Consider the following 14,689-nt stretch of genomic DNA (forward strand, 5'->3'; position numbering starts at 1 on the left):
CACTGACACTTTCAACTACTTGAATATTAAAGAATGGTTTTCAATATAACCAATTAGTCATAAATAATGGTCAATATAATTAAACGAATGGGAAGAGCACAAACGACACGAACAAGATGGCCAACTGCAACTATTACTTTCTTTTCAAAATTACTTAATATAAAACTGTGCACAGTTTAAAAAAGTTCAACCAAGTCTTCCAAAATTTACTGCAAAAATTTTCTGGCCTTTCAATGAGCTTCAAAATTATAAAACTGAAGCCAAACTATGGTCTGGCTTTATATAAACAGTCAAATGTTTTTATCTAGATACAAGTACTTTTTATTTACAAATATTCAGATTAATTGCCATCTGTTCCATCAAATGAAAAGTACAGCAGTCCCCTCCCCCCCCCAAAAAAAATCTCACAGACATAAATAATCTACTTAAATTGTTAGAGGAGTTCAGATGTCTTACTACTGAAATAAACTGGGCAATACGATTGTGATTTTCAAGTCCTTGTCTATCACATGTTTATTTCATTAACAGGCCATGGTCCCTGGGCAAATGCCTTATTACAGGCACACATTTAAGATTGAAAATGTAATAAAATACATAAATTGGTGCCTTCCTGATTTTTCTTTAGTTTAACTTTAAAACAGACTAGACATAAGTAAACAAAGAACAATGCACATTAACTAGCTCACTCCCAATTCTACATAAACCGTTTTCAATGTTCACATTTACAGTATTCTGGTACCTGTCAAATGCTGTAACAAACATTTTTTACTGCCTCTTAGAGGGATTTTGAAACTATGTTTTGCATTTAACACTGCAGCTACAAGCCATTAACTATTTAGAAGATGCTGCTTAAACTCAACTTCTGACTCGTATTTCAGTTAAGTACACAGACAACTCAGTGGTTTGAGAGTCCGACAGGGTTATGTTACATTTATTCATTGTGAAGTTAAAGCAGTATGTTCAAAACAAAAACTGCTACTCTTGTACAAAAAAAAAATAAATAGAACAAAGGAGTGGGGACAACTTAGAAAGACAGGATTGTTAAAAAAATGCAAACTGTAGTGTTTAAAATGCACAAATGTTTAGTTACAAAATCCCCCTACAGCAGTAGTACTACAATGTTTCTAGAGTAAGTGTACCTTTTAAGGTAACGTTCATATATAAAAGCATAAGTGTGCAATAATTACCCCAGCCTCTTTATACAATGTAAGGCAGAAAAATACAGCCCCATAATACAAGACATTTACAGAAGAGGAAAAAGCATGTTAAACACACAGCTGACAGCGCAACAACAGGATTTATAAACAGCATAGGTATACCACAGTGCAATGATGGAACAAATATATTTCTATCAGAAACTCAACTAGTGTCAAAGAAAATCTTGTTTTTTTTTTGTAAAATTTAACTTATAAATGTTGCTGTGCTAAACACACAATATGTAGGTCACATGGGCATATTTTACAACCTAGTTATGCAATAGTGCCAGCAGAATCAATTTTCTTCATTAAAATCATATACACAGAATGTATTCAAATGTTAGCTCACGTTCCCTTCAGATTTTTATACATATTTACGTTATTAATAAATGTAAATGATAAAATGGCATTATGCAAGATAAAGCTATTCGGCACAAGGAAAAGAAAAATATATAACTTCCCTGTGGAAATTTAAGACAAATAAACCTCTGCAAGAAACAGTTGACAGATTATTCTGAGGGGTATAATTTCAAACATTTCAGTAGGGGGTTCTTAAGCTTTCACAGCAAAATTTTCTTTTATTATTGTCAAATCAGAATGACAGCAGATGAGGGAAAGCTTTAATACAAAACTGTAAAATGAAATACCCCCAGCCCAAACAAAAAACCCAGCTCTTACTCCTTAAATGACACTGGAAATTCATGGACTGGTGGTATAGAACTATAACAAGGACAAATAAAAAATATATAATTCAAGATTATACCATGCAGGAGAAGTTTCCTTTATTATTACTCTAACAGTTTCTGATAACCTGATAATTTCTAAAGGTGTTTAGTGATGAATTTTTAGTACTGTGTTAAACTGTTGTCTCAGCAGCGAGTTTTTTAATCAAACTCAATGAGATGTAAAGACAACAAAAAGCAGTAAAATACTGCCTGTCAGAGGTGAAAGGTCAGAAATAAAAACTGCAGGCAAAAGTTTTCTAGCAGCCACAGCCTTCCTTCTGAGGCTGGGGCTCACTGGTTAGTCGTCCACCCTGTGGAGCTGAAGGTTTGTGCTGTACACCAGATTCTGCTGCATTGAGGTCCAAGCTGCCATCCTGGATGTTCTGGTAAATTTTTTTGGCAGCCTCAAGGAATGCATCTTCAACATTCTCTCCTCTGGAAACAACAAACAATGACTTATCTTATATTGCTTTGCTTTTGATTTTCAGTCATATTTTAACAATCTTATCATTGCTTTACTATGTACATAAAGTTTAAATAACTACACAGATAGATCAATTGTGCAAAATCTTACCATAACCACAGATGTCCTTCTCTTACATGATGCAGTATTCTCACATGTGGGATCATCCGCCTCAGGTAACACAAACATCCGGCTCATATACAAAAGCTTAGTCTGGCTGCTGTAAGGTGCGTGGAACGTCACACACTGGGACCATAAACCGCGGGCCATAAATGTGATGTCTGCACTCACAGACCTCAGAACTGAATGCCCAGTTGGACCATAGTCTAAGGGCAGCTGAAAAGATGCCATACAGATAGGGAAAAGGTTCTACAGGGTGTAGGAGAGAGGGAAAGGAACACTGCAACATGGAAGAGAAGGACATTTACAGCTATGATAAGACTTTACACAGCTAATCTATGTCCTTCTATAGTCTCATGTTGCAGTATTCTCACATGTGGGACAGTACCAAAGCTCAGCCAGACATATGGAAAGAGGAAGAAGGTGCAGTCTCCAAGAATCCATGGAGGATGGCTTCAGCAAATCCTGCCCTAGCTCTGGAGATGTTATCCAATTTATAGTGTTTAGTGAAAGTGTGGACAGAGGATCATGTAGCTGCCTCTGCGATGGTGGCTGTATCAAGGCCTTTCAGGAGGGCCCTTGAGGAGGCCACTGCTCTGGTAGAGTAGGCACTCAGAGTATGGGGTAACTCTTTCCCGTGGAAAGAGTAGCAGAAGGATATAGTATTAGAGCTCCAGGAGGTTATGGTCTGTTTGGATACAGCTTTCCCCAGGGCCCTGGGGCTGAAAGGATACAAAGAGCTGACTGGCCTTTCTAATGTCCCTAGTCTTATCCACATAGAACCTCAGTTGCCTGTGAACATCTAGGGAATGGAGCATTTCTCTCACTGTCATTCTCTGGTGAAGAAAAAGTGGGTAAATGAATAGATTGGTTAAGTGACAGCTCAATGACCACTTTAGGCATGAAGGAGGGGTTAGTGCGAAGAGACACCCTATCCTTATGAAAAAATGAGGTAAGGTGGAACAGCCATGGGTGCTTGTAGCTCTGAGACTCTTCTGGCTGAAGTAAGGGCTACAAGCAAAACAGTTTTCCTGGTACACATCTTTAATGTGACATAAGCTGCTGGTTCAAAGGGGATGTAGTAAATTTCTCCAGAAAGAAATTCAAGTCCCAAGGAGGAGGAATGGGTTTCCTCAGTGGTCTGATGTGCAGGACCCCCATGACAAAGAGCTTCACTTCTAACCTGGATAACAGGGGTGGATGAAAAGGTAAACATGCTGAGATAGCCTGACAAATGAACTTTCACTGAAGAATATGAAAGTTCAGACTTTAGAAGTTCACACACATAGGCCAAAACTAGAGGTATATCTGCCTGAAAAGGGTCTAGTTGCCTTTTAGGACACCAGTTAGAGAACCTTTTCCATTTTGATAAACAGAATCTCCTAGTAGTAGTTTCTTTGGCCTCCAACAGGACAGATAGCACGTCCACCAAGTACAGGTGTCTGAAAGGGAACAAAAGTTTATCGCCCCACAGGGTAAGACTGGGGGTTTGCAGGTTTGGGTGTATGAAAGATCGCTTCTGTTGTGTTATGAGGTCCAACTTGTCAGGCAACTTGTAGTGATTGCAAGGGTTGGGAGGTTGGCCTAATGGTTAAGGTGTTTGCCTTACAAACACAAGGTGCAGGGTTTGAGTTTCACAAGGGATAACTGGCTAGGCTTAATATGGCTCGCAAGGGCAGTTAGCTTATTACTAATCTAAGAACTTATCTATGAACCTATGAACTCTTGGCTAATGTTAAAAGAAGGGGGGAACCAGTGCTGCCTTGGCCAATAGGGGGTCAGCAGCAAGATTTCGGTCTTGTCCTGCTGAATTTTCAACAGACCCTTCTGTATTAGAGGGAAGGGGAGGAAAGCATACAGGAACATCTGCTTCCAAGAAATTGTGATGGCATCCACTCCCCAAGCTTGTGGTGAATGGAACCTTGAGCAGAATAGCTGTAGTTGTCTGCTCTGAGGGGAGGCAAACAGATCTGCGGTGTGCCCCACTGGTGGACTATGTCTAGGAAGACATCTCTGCGTAATATCCATTTGTGATTTTGGGACAATGATCTGTTCAGGGCATCTGCCTCATCATTGTCCTGTGATGGGATGTACACTGTCTGTAGTGTTACACTGAATAGAGTGGCCAACTCCCATGCTTGTATGACCATCTGCAGAGTAAATAAGACCTGGTCCCGCCCTGCTTGTTGATGTACTACAGCACTGTGGTGTTGTCTGTGAAGACTTGGAGGGGAACTGAATATAGGAGAGGGAGGACTGCCTTCAGGGTTAGGAGAAGAGCAGCCATTCCCCTGATATTGATGTGTTTTTTTTTCCAAAGGCAGGGCTCCCATTGAGCTTGTACCTTCAGTTCATTCATAGTGGCCCACCATCCCGGATCTGACACATCTGTGTACATGTGCTGAACTGCACTGAGAGGCTGTAATGGAAAGTCCTGGATTCAGGTGAATTTACTGAATCCACCACTTTAGCAGGGGAGGAAAGGCGCCTGAAAGTCTAAGGGGTGGTCGTGTTGGGACCAAACATTCTTCAAGTACCACTGGAACTTCCTCATGTGTAGTCTGGCAAGGGGCAACATGGAAAGAGTGGGTGCCATCAAACCCAGTAGACAAAGAAATTCCCTGGTTGAAATGCAGTTGACTAGGAGTAAATTCTGAAAAAAGGTGGTCAGAGAAGTGACCTTTTTTGGTGGGAGGCAGGCCTTCATCACATCCGTCCTTACTCTGCAACCCAAGAAAATTTTGTCTTGGGAGGGTGTAAGGGAGGACCGGAGAAGACTGACTATGAAATCCAGACTTCCTATGAGGGATATGGTGAACTGAAGGTGTCTGCAGAGTACTTGCTCCCTCTGTCTGGATGAGAAGGTCATCCAAATATGGGAAGATCTGTATGCCTTTTGTTCTGCAGAAGGCTACTACTGGGGCTAGACACTTTGTAAATACCGCAGGTGCTGTACATAAACCAAAGGGCAAGGCAGTAAACTGATAGTGCGAGGATGGCACAGCAAAACACAGGAATTTGCAGACATCTGGGTGGATAGGGATGTGAAGATATGCCTCCCTCAGGTCCAAAGTGTCCATGAAAGCACTGGGTGTCAAAAGTGAAGAAGGGTTTGTAGGGATAGCATGTGGAAAGAAGGTACATGCAAGAAGGGATTTTGAAGAGACAGGTCTAGAATGGGTCTCCATGGGCCATCCATTTTGGAACCAGGAAGAGCCTGGAATAGAAACCTTGACCTTCTTGTCCTGAAGGACCCTCTCTATTGTTCCTTGTAGGAGTAAATCCTGAATAACGTGAAGTATAAGGTGGATTTGTATTTTTGGAGGGAGGGGATGCCTTTTGGAGAAGGTTTTTCCTGCAAAGTCATAGAATGCCCTTTTTCCATGACTGAAAGAACCCAGTTGTCTGAGGTGATTTGTTGCTACAGGGGGAGATAGTGAGAGAGGCGGGGCAGAAAGGGGGAGATGATGAAGGGTATTTAGCAAGTCACGCACTGTTAGGTCTATCTGGAAAGGGCTGTCTGGGGGTAGTGTGAGAGAAGTTAGTCCTAGAGAATGAAGGTTTCCTGGCACCTTTCCTTGGTTTGGAGGAAGAGGGTGTGAATGCCTTTCTGACAAAGTTTGGCTTAGCTGGGTAGTTCCTACAGAATTTAGGGACTGGGGATACAAAGAGATGCTTGAGATCCTTCAGCTCCTTGCTTTTCTCTTGCAGATTTTTAAAAAGTTCGGCGGACTGCTTAACAAAAAGGAATTTGTTGTCAAGGCGGGCATCCATGATTGTGTTTTTGAAATCATCTGGCAGAGGTTGTGGCCTGAGCCAAGAGTACCTATGTAGAACAGTAGCAGATGCTTCTGCAGCATCGTAGCTGCATTTAATGGAATTCCTGGTAACGTGTGCTGCTAAAGATAGTTTTGAGGCAACCTGAGGTTTAGTTGGAGAATGTGGCATAGAGGAGAGCAGATTTGAGCCCTGGGAGACTAAGCCTAAGGTGTACATTACCATGAGTCTGGTAACTGATGGCCCTAACGGCCAGGGTTCAGGAAGTGTAGCTCTTCTTTCCTAATCTGTCCATCACCTTGCCATCTTTATCTGATGGCAGTAGGGAAGATTAGGGTAGCTGCCTAGATTGTCTGCAGAGACCGCAGTTGTAGCTGGGTCTGCCATAGGAGCTTTAATAAGAAATTTAAAATCATCAGGAACCTTGCAGAACCTGTCTGGTCTTTCTGGGGTCAGTGGCTGAGATTCTGGAGTCTTGGAAGCACACGCAAAGGTGTCTAAGTATGCTGGTATTACAGGACGAATAGCAGAGGGTGAGGGGGGGGGACTCCATCTGCAAAAGCTTGTAATATCTCCTCTGCACCTCTGTCATTTGAGTAGAGTCCCATTTGAAATATTGCCTCTTTGGAGATGGTCTCCATAAAGGTTATGTCCTCAGGTGGGGGATCCTCTTCCAAGGAATCCTCATCCTGACAGCAGTACTCCAGGGAGGAAGCCAACTGTGAGGAATAGGAGGAACTTATTAGAAGAGGAGGAGGAGTCTTCCTCTTGAGTATGTGGAAGTGGTATAGGACCAGCAGAAGCAGGCCTGGGACTTAAAGTTGGAAGAGCAGGAGTTTGTGAAGCAGTAGGCCCTCAGGGCCATAAAGGCCAGAAAAAGGGACTGAGAGAATGCCTGCCAGTCTGGCTGATCTTCTGCTGGGGAAGATAAATGCTTTTTCTTCTGCTTCCTTTTGACGGAAGGAGTCTTTGTTCCTGGCTGAGTGGGCAAAGGCCTGGTATCAGTCAAGCCAGTAGGAGTGCCTTCCTCGGAGACAGACAACAGCCTGGTTCCCCCCAATATCAGAAACCACGTCTCAGTTACCTCCGTGGATGTTGCAGGCTGGAGAAACAAGGGCGGCTTCCAAAACGATACCTGCAGAAGTCGCCAGACCTATCAGACGTTCCTCGGCCCCTGGACCAGAAGCTGGTGGGACGTCTGTACTTGGAGGTGGAGTGTCGGGCCTAGATACCTTAGCCTTCTTTTTAGTTGTCTCTGCTGCGATGGCAGGTTCTGGTTCCATACCGAGGGCTAGGCGTTTCAGATGCTGGTTTTCTACATAGAGCTTGAGACAGCTGTGCAGTGTTTTAGGAACAAACAACTGGCAAATTGAACACGCTTATAGTTATGGGACGGACAAAACAAGTAGAGGTCGTGAGTGTCTGTGCGGGATTTGCTGACCGCACTTACATTTTCCCTTCCTAGATGACATGAATGGAATCAGCTAAATAAGAGTTTAACAGCAACCTAGGCTTAGCAAAACAGTAAGAAAAGATTCCCCAATGGGGTACTTACCTTTATCGGACTGACTATCGCGGAGCTGAATGAGCAAGCTGACGTTCGACTGTAGCAGAGGAGTTCTGAGGTCTGTGCATGCGGACATCACATTTATGGCCCACGGTTTACGGTCCCAACGTGTGACGTCCCACACACCTTACATCTATCAGGCTAAGCTTTTGTATATGAGCCTGATGTTTGGGTCGCTTGAGGAAGAGGATCCCACATGTGAGAATACTGCAACATGAGAATAGGACATCAACATTAACAAAATTAAATGCTTTAGTCTAGTTCAAGTCACTCTGAAAACTGCATTTTGTATTACTAAAATGTTGCAATACCCAGCAGACATGGGTGCCCTATAAAATGTAGGAGAAATATTTAAGACAAATGGTGTTCCGTATTTGTGCTCATAATTTAAAGATTCCACATCAAGGAGATATTATTACACTTTTGTAAATGAACACCATTAAAAAATATGAACTATAGGCATAAACCACAGCTACTGACCTTTAAGAATATTTTCTTATACTTAGAAAATGAGTTTTGGGAACTCTGGCACCAAATGTGTAAACATGTACATAAAATGTGTATCAATAACGGATGCCAACTTCCGCACACTTACAAGCCCCTCAAGTTATATGTGCAAAGTAAAACGTGTGAAGGAGTAGCCAGACATATGAAAAACTATCCCTCCCAATAAATATCTGTCCAATAAATATACTGCATATAACCTTTTTGCGCAAGTATTCTAGCTCAAAAACCCATATAATAACCCCAAAAGGATATGAAACCTTGCCAAATTAATTTAAGAACAGAGCAAACTTGATAATAGAAAGGTATCTCGCCACAGCCCTGATGTGACTGGGTCCTCCAAGATGGACCACTGACCCTGGTTAGCAGATTGCCTATATTGCAAAGAATCTCATTCTGATCACTACTCCTAACTTTTTTTAAGGGGCAGCACCCTCGGAGTCTACAAATGTCTTGGTCCTCAAAATAAACAAAGCAGAACCTAGAATGGAGACTCTTCTAGCAACTCTCTCACTACAAGAACAAACTGCATACAGTGATGTCTAAAAAGTAAATAAAAGCTACTCAAAGATTTCTTTCTCCAACTCTGCAGTACTTGTCAGGCTCCTATATCAACGAGAGCAACTATTTCAGGTTACAGAGTTCCAGTTTAGACAATATAGGTTGTGGTTTTCTTTTATCACAGATCCAGATACAAAACATTTCTGTGGGTTCTCTCATTAAGCCCCAAACATCTAGTCAGATGAAGCTGCACAAAGCAGGCATATTTAGAGCCTTCTGTTTTCCCTGGTACTAGCACTATACACTGTTTGCAGTGGGCTCTACTTCCCAGGTCAGTTTGCTCTTCCATTTATTGCCTCACCTTTACCTTCAGATCCATGCCAGTCATTTGCATAACTTAACCTACTCCAAAGTCACAATGGCAAGTGAATAGGCTGAGAGGGTTACAGTAACTTCCATCTGCCAGGGAAGCACCTTTGACAAAGTTCACTTTTAGTTATAACCATTTGGAACTCTTTATTGCTATCAAATACTCAGTCCAGAAGGAGTGAGGACTCATGTGGCTGGACTGACAGCATTTACTTCCCCTGCTCCATCTTGGAATTTATTTCCATACCAGGCTTGGTCACATATCTGATCTGTTCTACAGCCCTCACACATGCTGTTGTGAGACACTGTCACTCTTCTTCAACTCAACCTATTTCCTCTTCTTCCTGAGGTGCTACAGTGCTAGTTATTTTCTTGAACTCAATGCTTTCTCTCTAGCCAATTTTCAGGTTTTCAGCCAAGTCTCTGTTGACCTTAGACCCTTCGCTGACCATGTCTTGCAGATGATTGTTACCATCAGTGGTTTATGCTGTGGGTTAAGTATTTCACAAGGGATTACTTTGCAATTGCTGACTCAGACTCTACCCTAATGCTCTTTCCTTAATGGGAAGATGCTAACCTGCATTGTGTGCTGGTCACTCTTGTATGTAATCTTGTGACCATATCACTTGTTGAACCACGCATTGGTCACCATAAAGCCTCTTTCCAATCCCCACCCATGAGGACCGAGGCAGTCCTCATATCCAACTCTGTTCATCCCAAAATGTGCATTCAGATCTCCCATTAACAAGACAAACTCATGTTGCTCTGCTTTATCTAAAATGCCCTGCACCTACTGTCTAAATGCACTCTATTCCTCGCTATCACAACTTTGCTGTGGGGAATGGGCTGAGATTATGAATCCTGTCCTACATTTACACTGGAGTCTGACTGCCATGGGTCTGTCAGTAATTCTGATGACATCCCCCACAGTCTTCTGAATCCTCTCCTTCACCACAATTGCTATAGAATTTCTAAGTCTGTCCTTCCAGAGTAGTACATTCTGGATTCCAAGCCAAGTGGCCTTCCTGCACTGCCCTTCTATCTTGATTACTGGATACAAAGGATACCCAGCCTCCTCCTTACCATCATGTCACCACTTCTAATATGAATCCAGTTAGTAAACCTAGAGAGAGTGTAGCAACCCTTTATTCATGTTCAGTAGGTTGACTGATTTTATGTCCATCTTTCACTCAACAAGGCTACCCATATAACCTAAGCTAGGCAAATGGACACGGGCTGGCCAGTAGCTTACTGACCCAGGGCTGCTGGGCTTTATGGTGGACAGACACAAGCCAACAGATGCACACAGACCCCTCCCACCACTAGCATGCGTCCCAGATGTAGGTCAGACTAGACAGGTATTCAGCCCATGTATCACCGGCAAACACCAAAGCCCATTTTTGGCAACATTAATGTGACCAAATCACCTAGAGACAATTCTTACATCACTGAGTGGCTTACCCGGAGACACTGATTTCAGTCTCTGATCAGTCTTCTCTTTAGAGGATACTGTGCATTACAGCTGATGCCCGAAGTGGTCGGTCTCTACAAATCTTCCCCCGACAGGCACCATCTAGACACTGTTGCTGCAGCCCACAAATTTATTTACGGGTGAGTTTGAGGTGGAAACACCCAGCATACTTTTGGGAGGAACGCCACAGAGACACAGGGAGAATATGCAAATACCACACAAGCACTGATCAAACCTTCTGTATGGTAGGCAAAGACATTAACCATTATGCCAACTGTTCCTCCCTAAGAAGAAGAATGCTGTCAGTTTCAGTGCCAGCAATGTAATACAAAAAGCCTGAGAAGACATACGATCATTATAATTATATCTATATTTTTTTCTAACAGAACAAACTGCGAGTATGAAAAAAAGAGAAAAGTGTACTCCTAGACGGGGTGGCTTTTGGAACCAAGAAGATGGCCATTATCAGGAGGCAGAGAATGGTAGTTATCTGCATTGGTTTATCAGGAGGATTTATTTCAAAGTTTCAACAAGACACGTGAGGAGGTGGTAGCCCAAGGTTGCCCACACTACTGGCAATAGCAAAGACAGTTTATGAATATCAGGACCAGCAGTAGGTAGGGACATTCAATGACCAAAAGCGAAAATTAGAAGCAAGTTTAACATGTTTTTAAATTGTCAATTTATCTCATAAAATGTTAACCAGCATATAGAGTAATGTTAACAAAACCACGGAATTTTGTTCCAGAAGAATGAATATAGTTGACGCTATTTCATTTAAGACTTACACTTGCAATTTAAACTGCATTTTAATGAACAATAAAAAAAAAAAAAAAAAAAAGAAAAGGCAGTCTTATTGTAGGATCATAGGAGGTTAATAGCCTAGCCAAGAGTTTATCCTCAAAAAGAAACCTCAGTCAGCACCTGTTGCCCCCGTCAATGAGGGAAACGGGTGGAACCCTGGGACATATATGTGGTTTCCCATCTACTCATCAAGGCTGTGCTTGAAGAGGGTCAGCGAGGTGCTCTGTTTGACATGTATGGGAAAGTCTATTCCAGAGATGGGGCAGCCTCTGGGAGACAAACCTGTCTCTCCAGCAGGTTTTGTTGATGTCGCATATTAGATTTAGGCCTTTCAAGCAGGTAATGCATGAGGAGTTAGACTTATAAGGAGCATCTCTAGTAGGGCAGGGTCCGCTTGCCTTGTAAGCGAGATACAGATCACCCCTGAGTAATCTGTACGATACGGAATAGAGTGATAGTGAATTGAGCCTGTACACACAGGACAGGTGTTGGAGGCCATGGATTCTCTTTGTGAGGTATTTCAGTGGCCTTTCCAGTTGGTGCAGATGTTTGGAGAGGTACATACCAAATGAGGCATTACACAATCATTGGTCAAATGAGGGAGGAGTATAGAGAGGTAATAACCTCGTTTTTTCTGGATGCAATCCCTTTACTTATGAGATGAACCAGGTAAAAATCTTTTCTGACCACTGCCACTACATGATGGTCAAATGTGAGGCTATCAACCTGAGTGCCCAGGTCTCTCACCACAGGTTGTGCGCTTAGGGTGTTGCTGTTGATGTGGTAATCAGTAAGAGCCATGTTTTTGCCTAACGGTATAATGATACAGATTGAGTTTAGCTTGAGGCTATGACTTTAGCACAAGTCATTAGTTGCTGTGAGAATCTCTTGCAGTATGTTAACATCATTTGGGGAGTCAATGACAGCACCCAACTTACAGTCATCCGCAAACTTAGTCAGCCACAGGCCTTTTGTCTTTGCCTGGACCTCTGAGAAGTAGATACCAAACAGTAAATGTCCCAGGACAGATTCCTGGGGAGCTCCACTAGTGACAGATCTACTATTGGAGGTGGAGGTGCCTATTTTGACTTTGTGGGTCCTGTCAGTGAGCCAGCTGGTCACCCACCTGATGAGACAGTGATTTATGCCAAATTATGTTAGCTTTTTGATGATGCCCGAGTAGGGGATTGTGTCAAAGGCCTTGGCCAAGTCAAAGTAAGCTGTATGTACTGACTTTCCCTCACCCAGGGCCTTGGTGACCATCTCAAAGTCGTCAACCAGGTTCAACAGGCAAGATCTACCCTTGATGAATCCAAACTCGGTGGGGTCAAGTGCTTGGAGATTGCCTATGTCCTTGTGAGATCCATAACAATATGGTCCATGGCTTTAAAGATCAGACTTGTCAAGCTAATGGGGATAGTTTCCAGGGTCAGTAGTGGCACCACCATTGTGCAAGGGGATGACAATGGCAGCTCTCCACTCTGCTGAAATGAAGTCTGTACTTAGGCTATGGTTGAATAGGGTGCTCAATGCTGAAGGCAATTCTTGCTGGAGATGGTGCAGAATACAGCCTGGGATACTATCAGCTCCCATGGAAGCTGTGTTCTTTGCGCTGGATAGGGCCTTTAGCACCTGATCTATGGAGATATGAGGCATGGGACAAGTACTGTGGATGATGAAAGGGCCTTTGAGGGGGGACGGGGGGTGAAGTTTGCACAGAACCTATCTGCTAGCAGGTTGGCTAGGTCAACAGGATCGGTGTAAGTGATACCGTTAAGTACTAATTTGGAACAAACCTGGGGTTTGCCATGGAGGTCCCTGATGTAACTGAAGAAGGCTTTGTGTTTCCCTTTGTTTTGGAGGCTAGTTTCAACTCATAATTGGCTTTGGAGCCTTCACTAGTGATCTAATTTGCTTGTTAAGGCTAAGGAGGGAGTTTTTCCAATTTGGAATATGTTCCTTTTTACCCCTGGACAACAGTTTCTTCCTTTTGTTGTAAAGCCTGTAGACAGAGGATGTCCACCAAACAGGTTTGTGCTTCCTTGAGAAATAGGTTTTAGTTCTATTGGGAATGGCTGAGTCCATGCAGTTGTACAGGGGCTTGTATAATGCATTGACGTACTGTTCAGCACAGTTGTCTGCATCCTCTGAGGGGGTCGGTGGTGTGAAGCTACAGAAACCCTGCATTAGGTGGTTATATAGTCAGCTTTTGAGATGTTTTCTAGCTTGATTACGGATGGGGGGTAGGAAAGAAACTTCAAATGAGACAGTCCAATGATCTGATCTCACCAGGGAAGAACATACTATGGGAGTGGTGCAGTGGTCACCCATGTTGGCGAGACCCAAGTCCAGAATGTTATATCCCCTTGTAGGGGATGAGACGAGCTGATATACTGCATTACAACTAATGAAGTCAAGGAATCATTGAGTGAGTGCATTAGTGCATGAACAGTTCATCCAGTCTATAGTGGGGTAGTTGAAGTCGCAAAGGATCAGGGTGTTAGGGTGCATCTTAATGGAGTCAAGTAGATCCAGGTAAGAGGAATGGGTGTCCTGAGTCATGTAGGGGGTCTACAGCTGGCTATAACTTGGATGGGTGTCTTGCCAACTGTCAGTTACACCTGGAATAGTTCCAAGTGTGTCATGCTGGCAAACCAGTCTGGAGGTGTGCCTATCCTTAATGAAGATAGAGACTCCACCACCTTTAGTCTTCCTGACCTTATTTTGGGGTCAGAATGTGTGGAATGAGGTATACCCTGGTAAGGCAGGGGAGTTCTCTGCAGCCCTGAACGTAGTTTCCATGAGCGCAGACATCGGCATCTTCCAGTGCAAGGAGATCCTCCAGTGAGTGCATTTTCATTTTAAGGCTCCTAGGGTTACACAGCATGAACTTCAATTTTCTTTTTGACAGATCTTTTATGTTGGAAGATTTGCCTTTCGGACATTGCCTAAACAGGCACAATGAGGGAGGCAAGAGCCTTGGCCAGGATTCGGAAACTCAGGGGTGACAGGTGGAGGTCACCTTTGGCAAAGCATCGAGGCCTATCGACCACATCATCCCAGACAGAAAGATACTGGATCCCCTTCGAATGACACCAGAAACTAAGCCAATTGTTGAAGTCAATTATTTTTTGCTGATACTGTGGTATCATTCTTTGTGAAGGTAGGATGCTGCTTAGGGCGAGGGTCATA

The 14,689-nt window shown here is 43.1% G+C and overlaps 1 protein-coding gene across 1 annotated transcript in view; it reads right to left on the bottom strand.

The window, feature by feature from the left end:
* Positions 1–484: 484 nt before the first annotated feature.
* The window catches only part of RAB14 (RAB14, member RAS oncogene family), a gene marked incomplete in the record, with an annotated part of 850,204 nt that continues 835,999 nt past the window's right edge, over positions 485–14,689 (bottom strand). The window contains 1 exon segment of the mRNA XM_044058006.1: positions 485–2,356. Within this exon segment, the coding sequence (XP_043913941.1) occupies positions 2,179–2,356 (178 nt within the window).

Source organism: Protopterus annectens, chromosome 16.part0 (genome assembly GCF_019279795.1).
Source record: "Protopterus annectens isolate FY-2018-M chromosome 16.part0, PAN1.0, whole genome shotgun sequence".
In the NCBI taxonomy this organism is placed as follows: domain Eukaryota; kingdom Metazoa; phylum Chordata; order Ceratodontiformes; family Protopteridae; genus Protopterus; species Protopterus annectens.